General features: G+C 41.4%; 1 protein-coding gene across 1 annotated transcript; it reads right to left on the reverse strand.

The window, feature by feature from the left end:
• Positions 1-1,611: 1,611 nt before the first annotated feature.
• Positions 1,612-18,126, reverse strand: SERINC1 (serine incorporator 1; the record flags this gene model as incomplete). Its single annotated transcript, XM_081997463.1, has 10 exons — positions 1,612-1,750; positions 3,214-3,444; positions 3,553-3,694; positions 4,809-4,899; positions 5,053-5,222; positions 6,742-6,879; positions 7,103-7,182; positions 10,411-10,604; positions 11,989-12,150; positions 18,088-18,126. The coding sequence occupies 10 exons, from the start codon at positions 18,124-18,126 to the stop codon at positions 1,612-1,614; spliced, it is 1,386 nt and encodes a 461-aa protein (XP_081853589.1).
• Between the last annotated feature and the right edge of the window lie 4,113 nt (positions 18,127-22,239).

Consider the following 22,239-nt stretch of genomic DNA (forward strand, 5'->3'; position numbering starts at 1 on the left):
GTCTCAGATGACACACGCTAAAAGCCATCCCAGGACCAGAAGAGGGGAGTACAACACAAAACCATGCACTATCCACAGGTGGCAGTAGTACGAGACAAAAAGTCATTGGACATCTTCATCCAAATGTATTTATTAATAAGGTAACATGAACATATTCCAAGTTATTACAAGCCTTTCCTAATCCTTCCATTACCATCTCACATTCAACTGACATGGCAGACTTCTGCAGTAAATGTCAGTGTTTAGGTGCAGATTTAAAACAAAAGCTTAGAGAATAATTAGCAATGGGAAGTATAACAGTATCAACACCACAGTAACAGCAGCATGACATCTGCTAAAGTCTTTAGGGTCACCCCCAGTCAGGCTGCTCTGGTCTCCAGCTGCAGCAAGTAACATACAAATAATGCAGCTCACATACTTCAGTGACAAAGCAGCAAGCACAGAAGCCTTTAAGATTTCATAACTGCACAGGAACTATACAGTATTTCAATCAAGGAGATTAATGCCTTACCTCATGCCTAGATTTAGACTTTCTAGGCTCCAGTCCATCTCTGGCAATGGACAAGCAAAATACTGAATACGTTAAAAGATTTCAAAACTTAGAGCCCCAAATATATGAAGAAGCACCTTTGTTGAAGCCTCAGTTAATGCAAGCTTCCTTTAGTTACTCCAATTTCAGTGCTCTTTTCCCTCCACTTCTTTTTTTAATGACAATACTCAAAAAATTCCTCTAAAGGGGTTACACAGTTTTCACCACTCAGCTCCTTGCAAACTCTTGTGATTGTAGCTTAGCCAAGAAAGAAAGTGGCACACAAAACAGCAATAAATTACAGCATAGCTATCCCATCCAAACTACTTTTTTAAAAAAAATTAGCAATACATAGATGCAGATTGTAAACAGGTGCCTTAAAAACATGCTTCTGAGCATCTAATAGCAGGATGTTTTACCCCAGGGTGTCTGTCCTCCTGTCTGCAATGGGACACATCCGACACAACAGCACCAGGCAGGACATCAGCTCCTCTGCAGCTTCAGGCACAAGCTGCCCCGTTAATGTCTGTGCTGAAGGTATCGCTGCCCCCGTACAGGGAAAGGTAGGGCATTTAGTGACAAAACACTGTGAGATGCCAGCGTGCTGCAACACGCACAATTCTGAGTCTGACAACACTTACTCGGCCTTACTTTGGAATCAAGGCAACAGGGATCAAAGGCAGTCCCTCCTTTGCTTGCAAAGCCTGATCTAATACTGTTTCTTTACCCTAATTAATGCTTGCACTTTTTTTTTTCCCCTACGACTATTTAACACAACTGAGGGGGGAAAGAAACCTACTTCCAAAAAGTCTCCATCTTACATCTAATGCTACTGAAGCACTCAATCTAGGAGTAGTCCTATGAAAATCATCATTACAGCAACTGTCACTTAAGCTCAGCCAGAAAAAGTCATTTAGTGAAATGACAAGAGACATGATTCAAGGTAATCGTGCAGAATAAAGCAGGGTATACTACACGGATAGCACGTGCACACACACGTATTTACAACTGCACTATTCTCCGTAATACATGTTTCAAAGACATGGTAAAGCTAACACAGTCTCCCTAGAGAGCGGCGCGGCTTAGTCAAAATCACGGTTTGTAAGAACCAGTGGAGCAACCAGAGTCCACACATACAGCACGATGCCAATCCAGCTGGAAGATATCTTCACCCAGACAGACGGCCATTTGCTGGTCATTGTCTCGTAAGAAGAATCCGGACTGTGAAAGAAGGAAAAGAAGTAAGATTGCTTTCAGTTTTTGTTTCAGTTTACTTGTGTGGTAAGCCACTCCTCAACCCTTTTTTTTTTTTTTCCACAGTAGATCATTTTCACTTCAGCTCCACACCTCAAAGGACTCCTTTACCCTTCTTCTTCCTGGCAGTTCACACCAATCTGTACAAAACCACCATGTTTATGTTGGTGTCACAAGAAGGTGGAAAGCAACAGCAGCCCAAAAATACTTAGTAAGAGAAGCTGTCAAGAAGCAGAAGTAATTACAAGGAATCCATAAAGCAAATCTGTGGAAAGGCAGGAAATGGATGGCATTTACAGATACAAGTAACACATCCTACCTTGCCAAAAGACAACACCTAGAAGAATTGTAATCTTGATGTCATATTGACTCAAGCAGGGCCACAAATCAAATCCACAGCAGGACTATTTAAGAGTTATTTTCGAAGAAAACACCTTTCTAGTTTTGCTATTTTGATACAAACTGTCCTTTAATATTAGGGGCCATATTTTTTTTTAATTCTGAAGAACATCTGCTCAGGCTATTGACATAATATTAGCAAATGTACATGGTACAAAGACTATCTGCGTAACAATTCATGCATAAGAGGACTATTTTATTGTGAGGACTTTTTCAGGGAGCAGACAACCTTCCTTCCTTCTGCTACAGACCCTGTCACAGAATATCTGAGTTTGGAAGGGACCTCTGCAGGTTGTCTTGTCCAAGCCCCTGCTCAAGCAGGGACACCTAGACCCAGCTAAACAGCCAGAGGTTTCTGAATATCTCCAGCGACAGAGACTCCACAACCTCCCTGGGCAACCTGTGCCAGTGCTTGGTTGCTCTTACAGTGAAAAAGTGTTTCCTGATGTTCAGTGGGAACCTCCCGGGTTTCAGTTTGTGCCCATCGCCTCTGGTCCTGCCACTGGGCACCACTGAAGAAAGCCTGGCTCTGTCCTCTTTGTACCGTCCCTTCAGGTACCGATACACACTGATAAGATCCCCCTGAGCCTTCTCCTCCCCCCCCGGCTGAGCAGTCCCAGGTCCCTCAGCCTTTCTTTCTATGAGAGATGCTCTGGTCCCTTTACCATCTTTCTGGCCCTTTGCTGGACTCTCTCCAGTGTGTCCGTGTCTCCTGTACTGCAGCACTTAGGACCAGACCCAACACTCCAAGTGTGGTGTCACCAGTGCCAAGTAGATGGGAAGGATCACCTCCCTTGACCTGCTAATGTAACATGTCCTACCTCTCCTTTTTCCAGCTCTCTCTACAAGACACAGGCCTGGTATTTACTTATTTTTAACTTAAGACTCTATTAATATAGATCCAAACAGTATACTTCCCTTGAGAAGTCCTGTTCAGGACCTACATTCCTCACAGCACACAACTTGCGTCCAGCAAAAGGTAGCATCTTGTATGCTTATTACTAACACAATATATTGTCAAATGTAAATACCTGTACCAGTTGGTAAGCGTCATCATGATATACAGTGATGCCAGGAAAAGCATGAAATGAAAGAAGGAGTAACTGTAAGTAACTCCATCCCTCTCATTATCTATGGCTCGGTGAACACCATCTCCATCATCAAGGGAGCCGTCACTCCTGGGCATTCCATCCTCTATCAGTGTTGATTCATCACTGGTCAGCATCAGCTTGTTCACCTGGCTGTTGTTGGATGTCCGGATGCTGTATTTGACAGGAAAGGACACAATACAGTTACCCCAATAAATACATTTAGTATCTGACAATGAGAAGTAATACCAGTTAATAGGAATTTTTTAAAAGGAATCTTACCTTGAATAGAGAACACACAGCAAAAACAAAACCAGTCCTACAATTCCTTGTGCATCCCACCACTGAACTACCTGACCCTGGGTGGGAATGGTGGTGCTGTTGTAACCAATGATGCTCAGCAAACTTGGGTTACAGCGCCTATCTGTGGGGAAGTTACATTAGAACTTACATAAAACAAGAACAGAACAAATATTTAATGGTACATTTCCACCCTGATTGCACGGTAATAGAAAGGAACTTTGTGACTGTGACAGCCCTGAAGTAAAAAAGCTTTGAGCCTAATTTTAGCCTATAGTCTCTCTAAAGCAGACAACTGACAGTATGTGGCATAAAAATCTGTCTTTTTGAGCAGATAAAGGATTTTAAACTTATGCAAGATACACATCAACTGCTCTACTGTTCTATCTCATATAATTAGATACAACAAAATAAAAATACTGTGTATTAAGCTTTAGAAATTCTACCCCTAGAAAACAAGTTTGCCAACCGTATAGTCTATAGATGGGGTACCCTCAGCATTGGAAAAGAATGCTACAAAGTCAGCTTCATATTACCAATAGTTCCCAACCCACAGCACCCACAGGTAACACAGATGAAACAGGTGAAAGTAGCAGCCAATCTCATTTCCCCCACAATTACTGCAGGAATTAGATATGACACATATGTATGCTGTTACACAGAACCACACAAGATTGTCCATAATTAAGATAAAAGGGCCAGAGATCAAATTAAAAACACCAAAATCAGTATTTGGCAGTTTATTTTAATCACCAGAATTTATGAATTTAATTAATTAATTTTTGTAAAGAGATGCTCAGTTGTTTTCAGACACAGGAAATATTGCAAACATTTATTAATACATTTTTTAAAATTCGCAGTTAGGAAAATATAATCAGTAACATCTCAATCACCAGGTAAGAAACTTGAAACTTGGCAGGGAGATGAACCTCCTAGACATCTTGGATGAGTTGTGGTAATCTGCAAAATCTAAGCTTTCGAATACTGGAATCCTGCCAATAACATGCAGAAATTCTTCCATACGATAAACGTAAGAGCAACTGAAAACCACGTTATCTTTGGAAGAACTATTTCTTCAGTATTACTACAGAAAGCTGGGATAGGGAAGAGAACAGAAATTAGTGAGTCCTGCCTCTAACTTGCAGTACCTCATTCTAACACTGCCTTGCAAAAAGGTGAAGATACAATTTACCGTTGAACTGGTTACTCAAAAAAACGTATATTGCTACTACACTTACCTGGTTCATTGGTCATAGCTGACCAAGTCAAATACATTGTATAAATAGTGATCACAGAGGACTGCAGCAAACCAGATCTTGGCTGAGATTCCTATACAAAGTTGTCATAAAACAGCAAAGTTAGGCAATTAAAAGGTCTCGGACACGATTATATTATAGTGACTGATTTTTTACAGAGACTGATTATTTCTGGTACTGATACTACAAAAAAAAACCCCAAAAGGTAGCAGAATTAAAACTATACCTGAATCTTTGGCAGAATTGACATTACAGAAGCACCAATACACAGCAGCATATTAACACTGATGAATGTCTTGTTTTCAGAACAACCTTCTGGATGAGTGTAATAAACATAAAACAAGACAATAGCTACTAGAGACAGCAGATAATTGACAGCAGTAGCTGACAGCAGAGCTGTGAAAAGAGACAAAAACAGAGTTAAACTGGTTAATAATGGATTAGAGTATTGAAATAATATTGCATGATTATCAGGTTTTGGATACGGTATACAATCACAATTAGAGAGCAGCTCTGGACACTGGAACGTAAAGGACATGACTTCTTCTCAATACTCAGTGTTAAAAAGAACGAACACCATAAATGGTAAGCCTGAAGCCGTACTTGATTCTCCAGTGCTCTAACAGCAACCAAGAAGCACATGTATGAAGGAATACAGTTACACTACATACGCTTTGGCTAAAAGCTTAAAAAAGAAACTGAAGAACTACTTCTCCAATAGAAGGAAAACCAAGTATCTTCTTTCCAAATTCCATCTTATTAAAACATTCAAGAGTGAAGTGGCCATTGCACAAAGACAAGCTGTGCTGTCTTTTGAAACACCTAAATTATCACATGTGAAAGGTTTAATTAAAATTAACATAACGTTTCTCCAGTGAGATGACTTGTAGTCTCCTTCACTATCTTGGCCTTTCACTCAGCATATACCTTCGAAGAATGGCCAACTGGCAGACAGAAAGAAAACAGAATCACAGAATCATTAAAGTTGGAAAAGACCTTTAAGATCAAGTCCAACCACCAACAGAACACTACCATGCCCACTAAACCATGTGCCACGGCTACACGTTTCTTGAACGCCTCCAGTGATGGTGACTCCACCACTTCTCTGGGCAGCCTGTTCCAATGCTTGACCACTCTCTCAGTAAAGAAATTGTTCCTAATATCCAATCTAAACCTCCCCTGGCACAACTTGAGGCCATTTCCTCTCATCCTATCACTAGTTACTTGGGGGAAGAGACCAACACCCACCTTATCACAACCCCCTTTCAGGTAGTTGCAGAGGGCGATAAGGTCTCCCCTCAGCCTTCTCTTGTCCAGACTGAACAACCCCAGTTCCCTCAGCCGCTCCTCGTAAGACTTGTTCTCCAGACCCTTTACCAGCTTCGTTGCCCTTCGTTGCTCAAGCACCTCAATATCCTTCTTGTAGTGGGGGGCCCAAAACTGAACACAGGATTCAAGGTGCAGCCTCACCAGTGCCGAGTACAGGGGCATAATCACTTCCCTACTCCTGCTGGCCACACTAGTTCTGATACAGGCCACAATTATTTGAGATACTTATGTGCAACATGAAGAGATAAGAGGTTAGTTCATTTTTAATTGGAGCTAAGGTGTAGCAAAACCTGTGGCTGGAAAAAAAACAACCACCCAAAACCTACAATTGCGACTCCTCTGCTATCACAAACTGATGCCCGGGCTCCCGGGGATTAGATCTTATTACTCAGAGGTTGCTGCCGCTCCTCCTGCCCCCCCTCCCCATTTAACTTGACATCAAAGGGACAGCAAGGTGACGGAGCTGAACTACATCCTTTGAGAAAATTATACTTCTGCACTCTGGTAAAATGCACTACTCTATGAATAACTTATTTAACATAAAGTACCATGAAATTTTAAACTTGATTGTAGTACAGTCCTTTACCTGCATACCAGCATCTTGAGTTTCCTTCCTCCATTTTTTCAACCCAAGATTCATTCCAGGAGTGGGCGAAATCAATAAGCAAGACCAGCTGAATAAGAATAAAGCAGAATGCTCCAGCCATACCAACATAAAACCATACTACAAGAGAAATAAAACAAAACCATTTCAGAACCACAGATAATTTACCACCCCGTGTCTTAATGTCTCTAAACACAGAAAAGTGCTACAGTTACACAGCTACAATAGAAAAGGAAAAAAAAAAAACCCCACAAAATCCTGTAAGACATCAGCACACACTTAGCTTTCTTTTAAAACCAGTTATGATTGCACCACGATACAGTGGAAGACAATATTCCCTTACCAGTCGTAAATGGTCCCTCCGGTATGAAGAAAGCTCCAACACTAATTGCAAGTGCTGTTGCAAATTTAAAGAACCAGAATCTAATTAAAAACAAAAAAAAAAGTAGTCAGGCAGCTGCTGAAGTCCGATCTAATTGAGAAAAACTCAGAAGCTCACAAAATGCACATCCTTAAGAGTCGTTTTAATTCATTCATTCTTAAGTCGCTTCTTTTGAAGTAGGATAAAAATCTCATTTTATCTGCCTAAGATTTTTGTTCTCCAGAAAATTATGCTTAAACTGTGCTAGACTCACACAGAGTTTGACACACTTCCCAGAGATTTCTCACTGATATATTATTACAAATGAAGCCAGGGTGGAATATAATTGTAAGTTTTTTGTGGTTTGCTGTTTGTTTTTTGGTTTTGTTTTTGTTTTTTTAAGAAGGTTTTTAACTACAGCAGTGAGATTATTGAACTGCCTACAGATCAGAAAATTTTTTAAAAAAACCCCAAACCATCTGTTCTTAATAGCAAAACGAAAAAGGTAGAAGATCAGATTGGTGCCTACGATGACAGAAAACATTACGCTGGAGTTCCCTACCAGTCTTCATTCACTTCCTACAAGAAAGATGTACAAAAGCCTGGATTTTTCCCACCTAACTTCAGACTCTTTAGATCTACATCTGATGAGGATTTATCACAACAACAAAAGCAAAGGATTTATACTCCACAGATAGGACACAACCAAATTCTAAGACCCCTTTCCAGTGCAGTAGCATTAGATCTTTTTTTCCAGTAAAAGTTACGCACTCATGGACAAACAAAATTGATCAGATGTTTCCTAGAAAGCAGAAAAGGAAATATCTCCCACCAAAGATTCACCAAACTCACCCCAAATACAGACTGTATACAAATACCCCCCGCGCAGGGAACTTCAAATCAAGAAGTTACACCAACAAAACTGTAAGAAGGTGAAGACTGTTTTTCCTTATCACAGTGACAGAGGCAGCTCCAAATACAAGCATGGTACCATCTACATGTACTTCAAAACCGAATATAGCACAAAGACATGCACCACACCCTGCAATGTCAAACACTTTGCACGGTTTTCAGGTTTTCTATCCCTTACCATTTTTTCCCATACTTTGAACAAGTTTAAAGGCTCCTTCTCACTGTTACAGTCAGGTGATGGTGACCAGAGGAGCAAACTCCAATTGTGTGGAAAGGAACGGTGAGATGACAGAAATGCAGGATATAGGAAAAATGGACTAATTCACTGGGATATAGAGACTAAACCAAGCTTGAAAGCTGAATTAACTTATAACATTTACAGTGTAATACATACACCATTAAAACTAAAACTAGTTTTTGAATCCACGTGTGGATTTTTTTTTTTTTCAATTAATGTCATTCTCAGTTACAGAAATAAGAACAGGATCAAGTTTGTATAAATTTCATCTCTAGTTCCGGACTTTAAAGGATCTTGACACTCTACCTGTATAACATGCATGACAGCCAAAAACAATACTTGTGAAATAACACCTACAGTTACTACGCATTCTGTGAGAATCAGCAACAGTCCTGTGAATACATTATAATCCATTTTTTCTACTACTATTTATTATTATGAACCTGAACCAAGAAACTATTCTGGCTGCTGTTACATAAGAAAGAAGGTGAACATTGGCACTGGGCCACATTCCTGGTCTTAACTTGCATGCAAGCATGAAAAAGTTAGTACACATACAAGAGAAAACCTAATATTCTGAGTATTTCAAACCACTGACATAAAGATTACATTGCAAAGCATTACTGAAGATACATAAAATTTCAAAAAATCAAAAGCCATGGTTTTCATAAAGCTACCTGTAATGCATACTACTGAAGCAACTAGTTATTACAGAAGTGTTGCAAGTAACATTATTAAATATTTTACCAGTAACAGTTAATGGTCTATCATTTTTCCTTTTATCCTAGTGCTGATACTAGACTGGCTAAGAAGAGTAAACTGCTATGGGTTGCACAGATAGGACCAAAATTTGTACTGGAGAGCACAAGTCCTATTGGTAAAGGTATCAAGATGATCCCAAACACATAAGCAGCGCTTCTAGGTAAAAAGATTCCACGTCATGTAAAAGGTGTTGACACAGAATGTACCCAAACCATTTTCTTCTTGCTTGTAACAAGTATGTTCCCCTGAACAAAGCAGAGTGGGGGGAAAGGCTGAACTGAGTTACTGCTGCTGATGCATCTTAATACTGTACCTGGCCTCTTTTTACTTAGAGCAAAACAAACAAAAGAATAAACAAAGCAATATTCTGCTCAGTCTTAATTATTTTCTTTTCCCGTACAGAAATCATTTGAAGTTTTTTTTTCCTCATTTTATGCTAGAAATGTTTAATCTTATTATACTGAATATAAAATAAAATTACTTCCTCATTTTTATGACTTAGCTGTTAGTAACTTCTATTAAATATAATCACCTTGGAAAAGTAGTAGTCTAAGCAATCACTGTGACCACCAAGACTAGGCAACACAAACGGTTTTACGCTTTTTAGTGCTATTACAAAAATTCGCATCTCCCAGCTTCAAGAAGCTGCTTTACACTTTACTGCTTGTGTAAACCTGCAAGCTGAAATTCCACTTCATCTTCCATTTATTTAACTATAATAAAATACAAAAGAAAAATTTATTGGGAAGATCAGAAACTAAATACGTAACTCACTTTTCTTTATGCAGAGGAGGAAACTGAAGAAGAGATAGCAGAGGGGGAAGAGATATGTTATATATCTATGTGCATGTGTATACAGGTATATATATGTACACACATGTAACTTACCATCTTTAAAATAAAACTGTTCAGCAAAGAGCAAGCCCTTACAAATACCAAAGTTAGGAGGAATGTCATTCCTAGAGGACAGATGAGGCTTTTAAATCTTTCTACTTGCTGAAAACATCTCAGTGGAATGAAACTTAGTACCATTATTTATCTCTGAATTTTGTCATCTTTGGACAAAAGCAGAATCTCCAATCTTGGGAAACCTCTGGGCAGATTATCTGCTATCATAATTCAGGCTCTGAAAAGCAACAGCCATGTGTATCTTTTCCTCTTATAAAAATTAATCTGCCATGTCTAAGAACTCCAATAACTTTGAATGCCCTCTACAGCAACAACACTCCTATAGCTACTACAAAATTATTTGCTTATGGGGGCAACTACTTCTAGCAGTAAATTTGACCAGCGTGCATCAACCCCAGGCTTTATTTTCACAGTAGCTGTATTTCATATGCACACAATGCCCATCTCAGTTCTCATTTCTGTGTCTCACCCATTGTGCACTGCTGCTCTTGGGTCGTTGCTGCTCTTCACTTTGATCATCAATAAGGAGAAGAGAAGGAAAAACATGGCCATACCAAAGCACACACGGTACACAGCTTTGTAACCAACTAGCACATCGCAATTCACGTGGCCATGCACACCAGGAATAGCTGTTCCCATCCCTCCATCACAAAATCCAGGAATCTGTGACAAATACAAGATACTTCAGTGATCTGTAAAAGGCCTCTTGCAAGTAAATACATATTAGCAATTTATTAATAGACAACTCATTAATATTGTAACATTATGCAACTATTAACGTTGCTAGAAAATATGATACTGAAGGGCAGTGTTGCCAGTTACCGTCTAACTAGAATAGTAAACACATTCAAGGAAAAAAATCCCACATCAGGAAATTCTAAACAAAACCAAAAATAAATCTTATTAACAGTGGTTGTTTTTGGGGTTTTTTTGTTATTAGCAATTTCAGAACTAATTCAGAAAATTCAGAAATGCAGTTTTCACTTGTTGATCTGAATCAAGAGATAAATAAAAGATCTGGGATTTGGTAAATTTGACTTGACAGTTATTATCAAGTTCATGACACAGCTAGGAGAAGGCAGCCTGTTTACACGTCTTTAAAACAGAAACAGCCTCTCCCAAAAAAATAACATCACAATCAGTTAGAAGTATCTCTAACTTCCATATGAAAATATCCTTTCCAGTCACTACCAGGACATAAGCAATACCTTTCCGAAGTCACATCATAGTCCAGAAGGCTGTAATTTTCTTTCCTAGGTGACTAACATGGCTCTCACTGAAGCTCTAATGTGGTTACTATACCACACTAAAATAAACATTTACAGATGAATCATTTGAGGGGAAGAAAATCAAAAGCATGCCTAACAGAAGTTACTATCAACTAAAAATAAATAAAGACAGCAAAACAAAGACTAACAGAACCAAAGCACATGCAACCCGAGTTCAATGAACCTATAAGGTCTCCTATAACTCAAATTATCACTCTGTAATTTTACGTGCACTACCGAATCTTCATATAACTAATAAACTGCAAAATCCTATAAGCACTACCTAATATGCTTAGTGAAAAATATGCTACTATCATTAGTGAAAAATATTTTTGTTCTTCATTTGCAGACTTTAAATAGCATTTTAACTAGTACGGCACAGTGAAACTAGAAGACATCTTAGACTGTGGTTATTTTTCATTCTTTTATTAACAGCAATCAAAATTAATCAAGTGCCACAAATACAAGCACCTCAGTAATATATAATTACAAAAGCCACATATATAAATTATATTTTCTTGTTTGATACAAGATTTTTTCTGTTCTGAGCTATTAAAGAAGCGGCACGACTTGATTTCTAACTAGTGCTTTTCACCTATGCAGTGACTGTCGCACGAGTTCTTCATTTATTTGATCTACAATCAAATTAATGGTGACTGTGAAGCACAAGTGGCAGCACAATTAAGTATTTCCCAATAAAGCCCATACTTTCAAGATGTTGTTTACAATTATCTGTGACATTTGTTCTACTAAACATGTTAGCAAAGAAGTAACCTGACCTTCTTCAGCTGCTCTTCCATGCCTGGTATTAACATCACGCAGGCAACGCTCACACCAAGAAGTAAAAAGAATGCATATATCAGCCGAGTTATGGTGGAGTTATTTCCACTGGGGCAGCATCGGCAGAGCAGGCACGGGGCACTTCCACATAAGCACGGTATCTGACAGAGAGACAGAACATAAAACAAATTCTTGAAAAAGCTTTGCATTACTAGATTTCAGTATTTAATCAGGCTGTGTAGATCATCAGAAGTCGTAATTGAACATGACTCATCCTATGCATCTCATCACTAGTGTAGAAGAAGTCGTTGCAACACTTTACAGAGCCCCCTAACAACCTTGGCAACGCCTCCTAATGCATCACTGTACAATAACATTAGTGCTATGTCAAAAGTAATCATTTACCCATTCAGAGGAAATAAAGACTGGATTCAGGCTTATTTGTTCTCTTGAATTGTATTTCATTGCAGCTAAATGAGATGCAAGTATTGCTTTTAGTTAACAACTACACCCTCCTATCCACAGCTGCAGAGATTAAACAAATACACCACAGAAAAAAATTTCAGTGCAGCTGGGATCTAGGTACACTTTCAGTATCTGACAAAGTAGAGCCAAAATTCTCACTATGGCCATAAACATTACAGAAGCACAAACAATAGGTAAAATAGCCTAAAGCTTTGGTTGCAAATTATTGCATATTTAGCAACTATTCATGTATCACAATTTTCTGACAGCTGGCAAAATTAACTTATGCAATGTAAAAAGTTAGAAACCACAAAAACAAAGCAAAGACACAGTACACATATTATCATCACTGTCAAACACCAACAAAAAAAGTGGATAGGAATGCTGCACAGTTGCAATATTACGAGGGGAAAAAATTAGGACAAAAGTTACCTGTATTAAATTCTTAAACAGATAATTGTGGGAAGAAGGAAAGGGAGCAGATAGTGCTATTTCACCAGGGGGAGGGGGGGTGTTAATTTTTTTTCATTATTTCAAAAATTTAAAAAAATAAATTGACTTCATCCCATTGCAATTTTCTGACACTTGCTGAGTGACAATTCAGGAAGTGAAAGAAGGGCAAGATTCCCCAAGTAAACATAAACCAAAAGGGGAAAGGTACAATCAAAATGTTTGAGGGTTAGAGGTTTGTGGGTTTTTTCTATTTACAAATAAATTATTTTGCCTAGAAGACAATAACCCAGAGATAGTTAACAGCTAAGTTTTGGAGGCCACATATTTTTCAGCTAAGGTCCTGTCTGAGCTACAACAGACCGCGCAACCTCTGAGAAGGTCACAGAACAGGGGTAAAACCCAGCTGCTCGCCCAGCACACACGAAGGGACACCTCCACCAGGTGATAAAAGCCACAGGTGTTAATCACCACATGAAAGACACCCAGTCAGTCACATAAGAACATGACTAGTTACACGGCCACATGACCAGTGCATGTCAATCATTCAGTATGACTGGCATGTGTCAGAAAGAGTTCTTCAAAGTTTAGTCATATGACAAACAAAAATGCCAGCAGTCTGCTGCTACCAGGAAGGCCCCGGGACTTGCAGCGAAGAGCAGACATATTGCCACAACACTCTGGGCAGCCTCCTGAGAAGCCCTCAGGAAGAGGCACAGGTTATCTGTTCTTACAGGTTCAACCAGATCTACTCTCTGGACCCACAAACTGGGTTTTTTAAATCATTTCCTTGTTTTTTTTTTTTTAACTTGTGTTTCTTTCCAAGGATGGAACAGCCAAGAATTTTCACTCCACTGTACTACAGAATAATTTTTAAATTCACAAACTTCACTATCAAATTTGCCTTGCTGAAAAAATCAAACTAGGTAGATTCTCATTCTATTTCAGTTGGTTGATAGGTCCAAAAGTTACCGGATGGCAACAGGTTTGAGCAGTTGTGACTTAGTGACTGTTGTCGAAGTTTCCTTAAGAAAGCAAGTATATTCGAACTGGTTTCTACTATAACTATTTAATATGTAAAAGATACTGTATGCCCTTTTTTACCTCCTCCTCCACTCAGTGTCATTATAGCACAAAGAGTATGAAGGTGTTGATTCCAGGAGAGGTTTCATCTCGACGTAAGAAAGAAATTTTTTACAGCAAGAACAATCAGTCACTGCAACAACCTCCCCAAGGACGTGGCAGAGTCTCCATCACTGGAGGTTTTCAAAATGTGGCTAGGCAGGATGCTAGATCACCTCATCTAGGCTCCCTTTCCCATGAAAGGTTGGACCAGATGATCCTTCAAGGCTCATCTAAGCAACTACATTAGGGGCATGTACACTTAGTAAGCAGGAAACGCACAGCAAATACTGGTTTAGGATGCATCAGGATTTTATAGTACTAATATATTACGCTATTTCCTACACACACACAACACTAACCTTTCTAGTGAAGAATATTTCTATCCTCTGTTCAAATAATTCACTTCTTGAACTAATTCCATCTGCATTAATATTTTTAAAGATACTGTTGAATAAAAGTTTTAATTTAGTAGAGTAGCATATAAGCCTAGGCTCATCTGCTGCAGAAAATTTGATGCAAGGACTGTCTGGCATAAAAGTCACTTCTCTGGAGAATCCCCGTGTTGTTTGTTAAATACCTAAGTAATTCAAGCAGCTTCCTCCTGAGTGCATCAAGGGGAACACAGAGGAATGCATGTTTCTAAAGACAGGGGAGGCTTGCAGTGGCAGAAATAATGACGAGTGTCTTCCCCTCACTGGGAAGCAACATGCCTCAAACCAGCCAATATACCTTATTTAAGTGCCCAAGTTGCAACACCAGCTTTTAAACATTTTGCCCCCAAACAGCCCATCCTTACAAGCCGTGATCATGCACATCTCTGAACAAGAGATGCCTATTTATACAAGTTGGCCACTTCTACAAGGAATCACATTACAGTCCAAGTCCCCCTTTCTTTTAGCAAGACAAAATAAAGTATATATCATTCCAATAAAATAATATTACTGTACTATTGGCACACACATTTGTAGCAAGTAACAGACTTCAAAAAGAACAGAAAGCAAAGAACATTTGGCCCATGGAATTGAGTTTATCGGCACAGGAGACAAAGTTTGTGTCACTTCTTTCCTAAATTCAGAGCATGGCTCCTACAAAAAATACTATAGTACAAACAGTAAGATACTACTACACGGATCAAAACTTAATATTAAACTCCCCAGGTGAAGCCCAGCTTAGTCATAGATGCAGACAGAGGTACTCCGCAATTAGTTTTGAGCTTGCTTTCTTAAGGAAATGTGGAAAACAGCTACTAAGTCACAACTGCACAAACCTACTGCCATCCAGGAACTTCTGGACCTATCAACCAACTCACATCCCTGCACATTTTTGAGAAAAATAAGCAGCTCAATGCTGTTCACTGAGGCAAAATAAGAAAAGGTGACCCACACACCCATACTGGGAGCAGCCAGCTGGGCAGACAAGTTAATTCATGCCTGCTAAACTATTCACTTCATTCTCTAGAGCAGTGGAAATCGCAGGAGGAACATGTAAGATGAATATTGCAGGAGAGAGGAGGAGTAAGAAAACCCCACAAAGCCACTGACTGCTCTGATGCACACCAAACAAGTTTTTAATATCAAATGTAATCTTCTTACTGGGGTGATGACTAAATGATTATATACTGAATTAAGTTATTCACAAAAACACTAAGCTCTAGTCAGGTTTTAGCTACATCATCCCTACTCATATGCTTAAAGGAACTGATTCAATATTAATATTAAAGTGAGCAAAACAGCAGCGGAGCTATTTCAGAGAACACTGCAATAGATGAACACCCAGCTGAGTGAAAATGGCACTGCCTGACCAATCTAGGTCATCAGGATCAGACTTTTGGTGAGATGACAGTGGTCTTAAGGCCTTTCCCCCATCTCCGACAGGCTCATCTTTGCTCTTAAAAAGGCTAAACTGAGATGCTGCCTGATCAGCACACAGTAGGGCAGAGCTATAACCAGCAGTAACACCACACACAAAATCCAGAATAAAGGTATGAGGCCAGATGCCGAGATCCGTTACCCAGAGCAGCTCTGCATGGCACAACATACAGCTGAAGCAATGCCGACAGCAGCATCTTCTCAGAGAAAAAGAGTCGTTTTCCCAGCTGTGGCACAGCATGCACTAGCACAAACTCCACTACACCTGGTTCCCCTGCTACCTCACCCTCAGTTTGTTTCTCTTTCAGAGCCACTGACAGTGTTCACACTGACATATTCTTAAAGACCAGCCCAGACAGATTTCTCCTATAAGAACTATCACACAGGCTTTAAGTGCTGATTACCTGTGACTTTAAATGTGGAAAGAAAATCAACACTTTAATGCTATCAGGGGGAAAAAAACACACTAAAAAAACCCACCCCAAAAAAACCCAAACCTGATTCATTTGGGCACTTTAAAGGAAGGTTTGGGGGCTAGCTACCCACAGTAAATCTGATGTAATCAAGATTACATGCTCATGTAAATCATTTTATCTAAAAGACCATTAGCTGAATTTCTCTGTATAAACACTCAAAACCAAGAGCAAGTATACAGGGATTCTTCACGCACTACAACCACCAGCCAGTTACCAGAAAGACTGTTTATGCACTTGAAAATGCAGTATATATTAACTCAAGTATTTGAATTAAAACCTTAGTTATACTATTGCTTAGTATTTGACAATAATTTTTAATGTTAACATTAACTATATTCAGCTAGTAATTAAAGCCGAACTGGCTAATTCATTAAGTGCTGTTTAATTTTAAACAAAATGAATTTAAAATTAAGCAAAATGAACATAAACAGTATTTTGCTAACAGGATATTACCAGTGTTCTAGTCACTTATTTACATGCCTATCAGCCTGGAAGCTTAGTTCATACAAAATTTACTAATTTAGGATCGTTTCACAGAATTTTTAAAGGAGATTAAGGAGCTAAGTATCACCTCTCTACTTAAATATCACTCTGTACTAGGGGAACCAAAGTCTGCATATTTTGATAGTACAAAAACCAGGAGCTTTGAATCAACGTGAGGTTTTGTTAAACCACTTAAGTTGTGTGTATGAACTGTTTAAATATACATAATGTCATTTAATCCAAGTATGGTACAATATTTTTGGTACGGAAAATTCAAGTTTTCACGATTCCACTGACATTTTTAGGCCAAATGTCTAAAGATTCAGTCTATCTGGTTCTGTCTATTTGCATAGGAACTAGACTTGGAAAGTCAGATCGTCACTTAAAGGTAAGACAGCAATGCCTCAACTAAGAGGAGGACTACCAACTTCTCTGTTTTTCTGCATAGTGCCAACAGTTTTAAAACCATCTCAAACGGTTGTTTCCCATTAAAAAAAAAAAAATCAGCTGACAATGCTCAGCAAGGTGGTGACACATCACCACAGACTACCGTGCAGTGAGAAAAAAATGGCTCGGTAAGACAAAGATGCTACAAAGGGTGGAGCTGCTCGAGACAAAACCATAAGAAGGAAGAAAGAAATACAGTCATTAGGATCAGGGAAACACGCGAGTTTTAGTTTTCCCGAAAGAAACGCCGAACTTCATAAGCATTTAATTAGATTTTGACTCCTTTACAGATTTGGGGAGGGGGAATTTTAGCGGACAGAGTAACCACCTCCCACACACTGACGCGGATTAAGCAGCGACCAGCAGCGCAGCAGGCCGGCCTCTCTGAATAAGTACGAAGGCTCCCCATCGCCCCAGCGAAACGGCTTCGGCGGATCCCTGGGGAGCCCCCGGAGAAGCCCGAGAGGGGGGAACGACGGCGGGGGCGCGCCCCAGAGCCCACCTCCTCCAACCTGCCCGGGAGTCAGCCCTGCCCCGGAGGAGCCGGGGGAAGCGGCCGCTCAGGACAGGGAAAGCCTGGGTGAGACCGGGGACGGGGCCCTGCAGCCTCCCCGCACTTAAGAAGGCGCGAAGGCCGCGCCACGGACACCCCCGCCCCTGCGAGACAAAGGCCCGGGGAGACGACGGGTGAGGCCGAGGGGAGGCGAGGGGGGAGAAGCGCAGCACCGGCCGCCGGGCGGACAAGGAGGGGCAGGGAACCACCGCGCCGCCCGCCCCACCTTACCCAGCTCGCCATGGAGCAGAGGCCCAGGACACCGCCCATGGTCCGCCGCGGGCTCCGGCTCGAGCTCCGACGCCTCAAAGATGGAAGCGCAGCGGCCTCTCGACAGGGTTGTTTACTGCTCCCAACGGCGCTTCCGGCTGCTGTGACGGCACAAGCTAACGTCACTTCCGGAGGGAGGAGGGCAGGGCGAGGGGCTTGGCCGGCTGCGCGGGGCTCCCGCTGCAGGTCCCGCCCCCAGTGCCGGCCGGGGCCCGGCGTCCTTGAGCTTGTGGCTGGGAGAGGCGCTGGTCTGCCCGGCGCGGCCCGGCTGCGGCAACGCCCGGCCCGCCTGCCCCCGCGTACCGCTGCGGGGGGCGGGAGGCCTGGGCCGGCGGCGGCCTCGCTGATCGCGGCCCCCGGCGCGGCCTTTGGCTTTCCCCGGAAAGGTGGCCGCCCGGTGCTGGCTGCCTGCGTCGCCGTCGCGTTTTGGTGCCCTTCCCCTGATGTGTTGAAAGAAGAAAAAGTGGTTGAGGGTTGGCCTGCGCTGCCTCATCGCCTTCCCACGCGTACCTAAACCAGGGCGTGCCAGCAAGCGGGGAAGACGTCGCCGGGAGCGGCAGGGCGTGTCCCCGCTACAGCTGCCGTGTGCTCTCCGTGCGCTTCCCCTACAGCTCCCGACACCGGCTAACGGGCTGGGGCTGCGTGTCTGTAGTCAGGGTCTCACTGACCTGAGCAATACTAAAGGGTAGGCTTCACCCCGCAAAAAACACGTAAAATTTTTACCGCATCAAATCTCGTTAGAGACCACATTGCTTACAAGTAAGATTCACTCTCTTGCCACTAAGAGTGGTGAGCCCTGCAGGGCCTTCTGGCTGTCGTGGTGGTGCTATGTAGAAGACGAACATGGTCCAAAAAATAAAATAGTCCAAAAGGAAAAAGTATTCTTCAAACATCTTTATAAAATAATTGGGCAATCAAGGAACAGAAACTGTAAATTTTCATAATATAGACATAGTAATACCGAGGTTGCTGTCTCAGCTGAAAAACACAACCACTTCATTTGTCAAACGTGTTTTAATAGCCAAAAGTAGGCACTTAAGAAGGGTAAATAATTAAGTGGAATTTTTAAATAAAATACTTAGAAGTATGAGGCAGAACATTTCATATGGAGAAAACAATATGTAACTTCATTTTACAAATTAAGAAACATTTTTTACTCTCGCAAGTTTATCTTCCTACTGACATACACAGTGATTATGGTACTACACACTAAGCTACTGCTCAGGTTGGAGTTATGTATGAATCTTGCTAAATCTATCATAACTTATTTTAAAGGCAATCCTATTTTCAAAATCAAACATGAAAAGAAAAAGCTAAAACCAAACTTTTGCAGGCTGAAGGCTTAAGGCTGCGATTGTTGTCCAGTGATAAAAAAGGGAATGGGAATAATCAACAAAATGGTTATAGCTATTAGTTTGAAAGGTAAGTACACAGAATTAGTGGACATTGAATGCTGAACTGAAATAAAATGCAGCATGCTTGTCCTTACCAAAAGGTTAAGAAAGCTTTGGAAAGTCTCTATAAAAGTAAAAACGTTGCTGAAGTGGAAGTACTTGAGAGTGGGAGGTAGGACTGACTGTTAGTTAGGGCGCATCTGCTCCTTGGCTAAATAGTCTGCTGACTAGTGGCCACCAGGTCTGTTGCCGCTAAGCGCCTCTTGGTCCTGCACTGAGACAGCAATGGAGCTGCGGACGAGCTCTGATCTGAGCGTGGGGGGCTGCGTCTGAGCCTGAGCCGTCTTCCCCCGCAAGACTCCCTGTCGTGTAATGGGACCCTCCCCCATGTTAGGCAGGGTAAGGGAAGTTGATTTGCAGCTGTGGCAAGGAGGAGCAAAGCCACGGGGAAAGGAAGGCAGCGAGTGCTGCTCTCTCCTGCTCCCTGTCACTGGGGCGCAAGGCTGGGGCTGGCGGTGAACAAGGATTTGGTACCCGTGTCCCCTGTCTCCTCAGAAGGGCAGCGGGAGGGCAGGGGATGGGTTGTTGGAGCCCCTTTAGTTCAGCCAGTAGTTCCACAACAGTAACTCTTCATGATCACTTTCCTGCACTAATTTGAGCCAGTGTTCATTTTCTACATAGCACCACCAGGACAGGTCTGCAGGCGCAACATCAGCTTACAGCTAACACAGTGGCTTGCTCCATGTGATGAGTTCACGGTTTCTCAAAACAGGAGTCCGTTCCCTCTCCTTTGTGAAGCCCTTAATCTTTTCCAAAGATGAGTTTTCATTAGTTACTGGGGTTTTTTTCTGCTTCAGTATTCCCACAATCTTCACAGTGTGCTCTTTTTCCTTACAAAAACCTCTGATAGGCAAGGCAGACTATTTCTGTCCAGACCAGCCTGATGTCTTTTCTTTCAAGGGTTTAAATCACATCATTGTTCTCTGATTCTTTCATTCTTTCTGCTGTCTTATTTGGAGCATCTACTGTGGAAAGATACTGAAGCATTATGTACACTTCACTGAACCAAGTCCTCCCCTTCCTTCAGAACACATATTTTCAAAGAAATTGTAAGACAGAAACTATCTGCTACAGGAATTTCTCTTCTGGAGTTTTATTTCACTGTTAAGGCATACAGCTTGCCTGACAGCTTTAAATCATAGTGTGAAATCTCGGTTGTGTAGAAACTAGCAGTTTCTCAAAGCTGATCTTTGGGAATTTGAAGGTCTGTTTTGGCTGTTCATATGCTGCAATGGAAATGCTTAGGACTTTGCTTACCTTCAGCCATGATGGTAAATGCTTTCCTTTGTACTAGAGTTTCTTTTAACTATTTGCTGTCAGTCCACTTGCCTCTGGAAAAGCCTCTTGCAGCATTGCGAAGTTTGAGTCCATCCTTTATTTTCATTGCAGTGCTTCAGTTTTATTCAGTTTGAAGTGGGGTGGAATCCTTCATACCCAGATACTTGTCTCAGATGGCCTCCCCAGTGTGATCTCCTGCTTCCTTTTGAGCCTCTTGAGTTTGTATGGATATGAAAATGATACTTGTCCATTATTTGAGTATCTTTATGAATTTGTTTTAGAAAATAACAGGACCTAAATAGCTGAAGTAACTTTTTTGATTTTTTTTCTCCTCTGTGTTAGGGAGCTTCTTGCTAAAAACTGCCTTTTTGTCAGATGCATGTTGGAAAATGAGGCTTTTTCCAGACTAGAGACCACCACGGTCTGCAGAAGCAACTTCCATCAGCTCCTTCAGTGAACACCAGGTCTGCAGAGAGCCCAGAGCTGCATTGTGGTGGATCCCAAATACAGCTACACACACTTCAACCTGCAGCAGAAAAGCCCTGGTAACCACTTTGTCTCTTGAGTTCATGTCCTCAGACCACTGAGAGAAAGGGCAAGCTAGATGGAACAAGATACACTAAGCAGGCTTATGCTTTAGGCAAGGCTTTTCCAAATCCATAGTTTTCTGCTAGTGGTTCAACACACTGGTAAACAGCATGAGAGGGAGAATCATGAAAATCGCTCTGGTCGGGAGGCGGGCACGTTGCCTGCCTACCTCATGCTGAGGGAGGCTGCACTTCTTGCCATGAATCCCTGCCCTCAGTAATTGAGTTACCATTCATTGCATTTGTTGTTTGAAGGAACCAGCAAGTCGGAGGCGGGGAACACAATGTGCAGAATATACTGCCTGGCGTACACAGAATAAACCCTAAGGCTTGCAGGAAACACCAGGTATATGTACAGTCACCACGCGTGCTGCATGTGCACCGTAAGTCCAGCAGTTCTCTGTATAGTTAGGCAGTGCCCATGTATATGCTAGGAACATGTACTGCATAAGCAGAAGTTAAAACATTTTGCGAAAAGGGTTGAGGCTGACGTGTTTTCTGTCCACCTTCTGTTGTGTGGAAGCTGTCAGCATGTTTCTCCAGAACCTAAGGCATTGCTTCGTGAAGCACCCAGCACTACGGTACAGCAGCATCCAACCTTTCACCATGGATAGACTACCCAACATCCACACATCTCAGAAAAATATAAAAGTACCTCCAGGCCTTCCCAGACAAGATTTCCAAGCACACACACACAAAAAAGAACATGTGTAAGGGAATAAAAGAGCAAATAAAAGGTGGCTGTAATGGGCCCTCTCTCATCTTTGTGCTAAGGTGCCAAAACCATACCAAGC

This window comes from Phaethon aethereus (assembly GCF_964289735.1).
Source record: "Phaethon aethereus genome assembly, chromosome: 3".
Lineage (NCBI taxonomy): Eukaryota > Metazoa > Chordata > Aves > Phaethontiformes > Phaethontidae > Phaethon > Phaethon aethereus.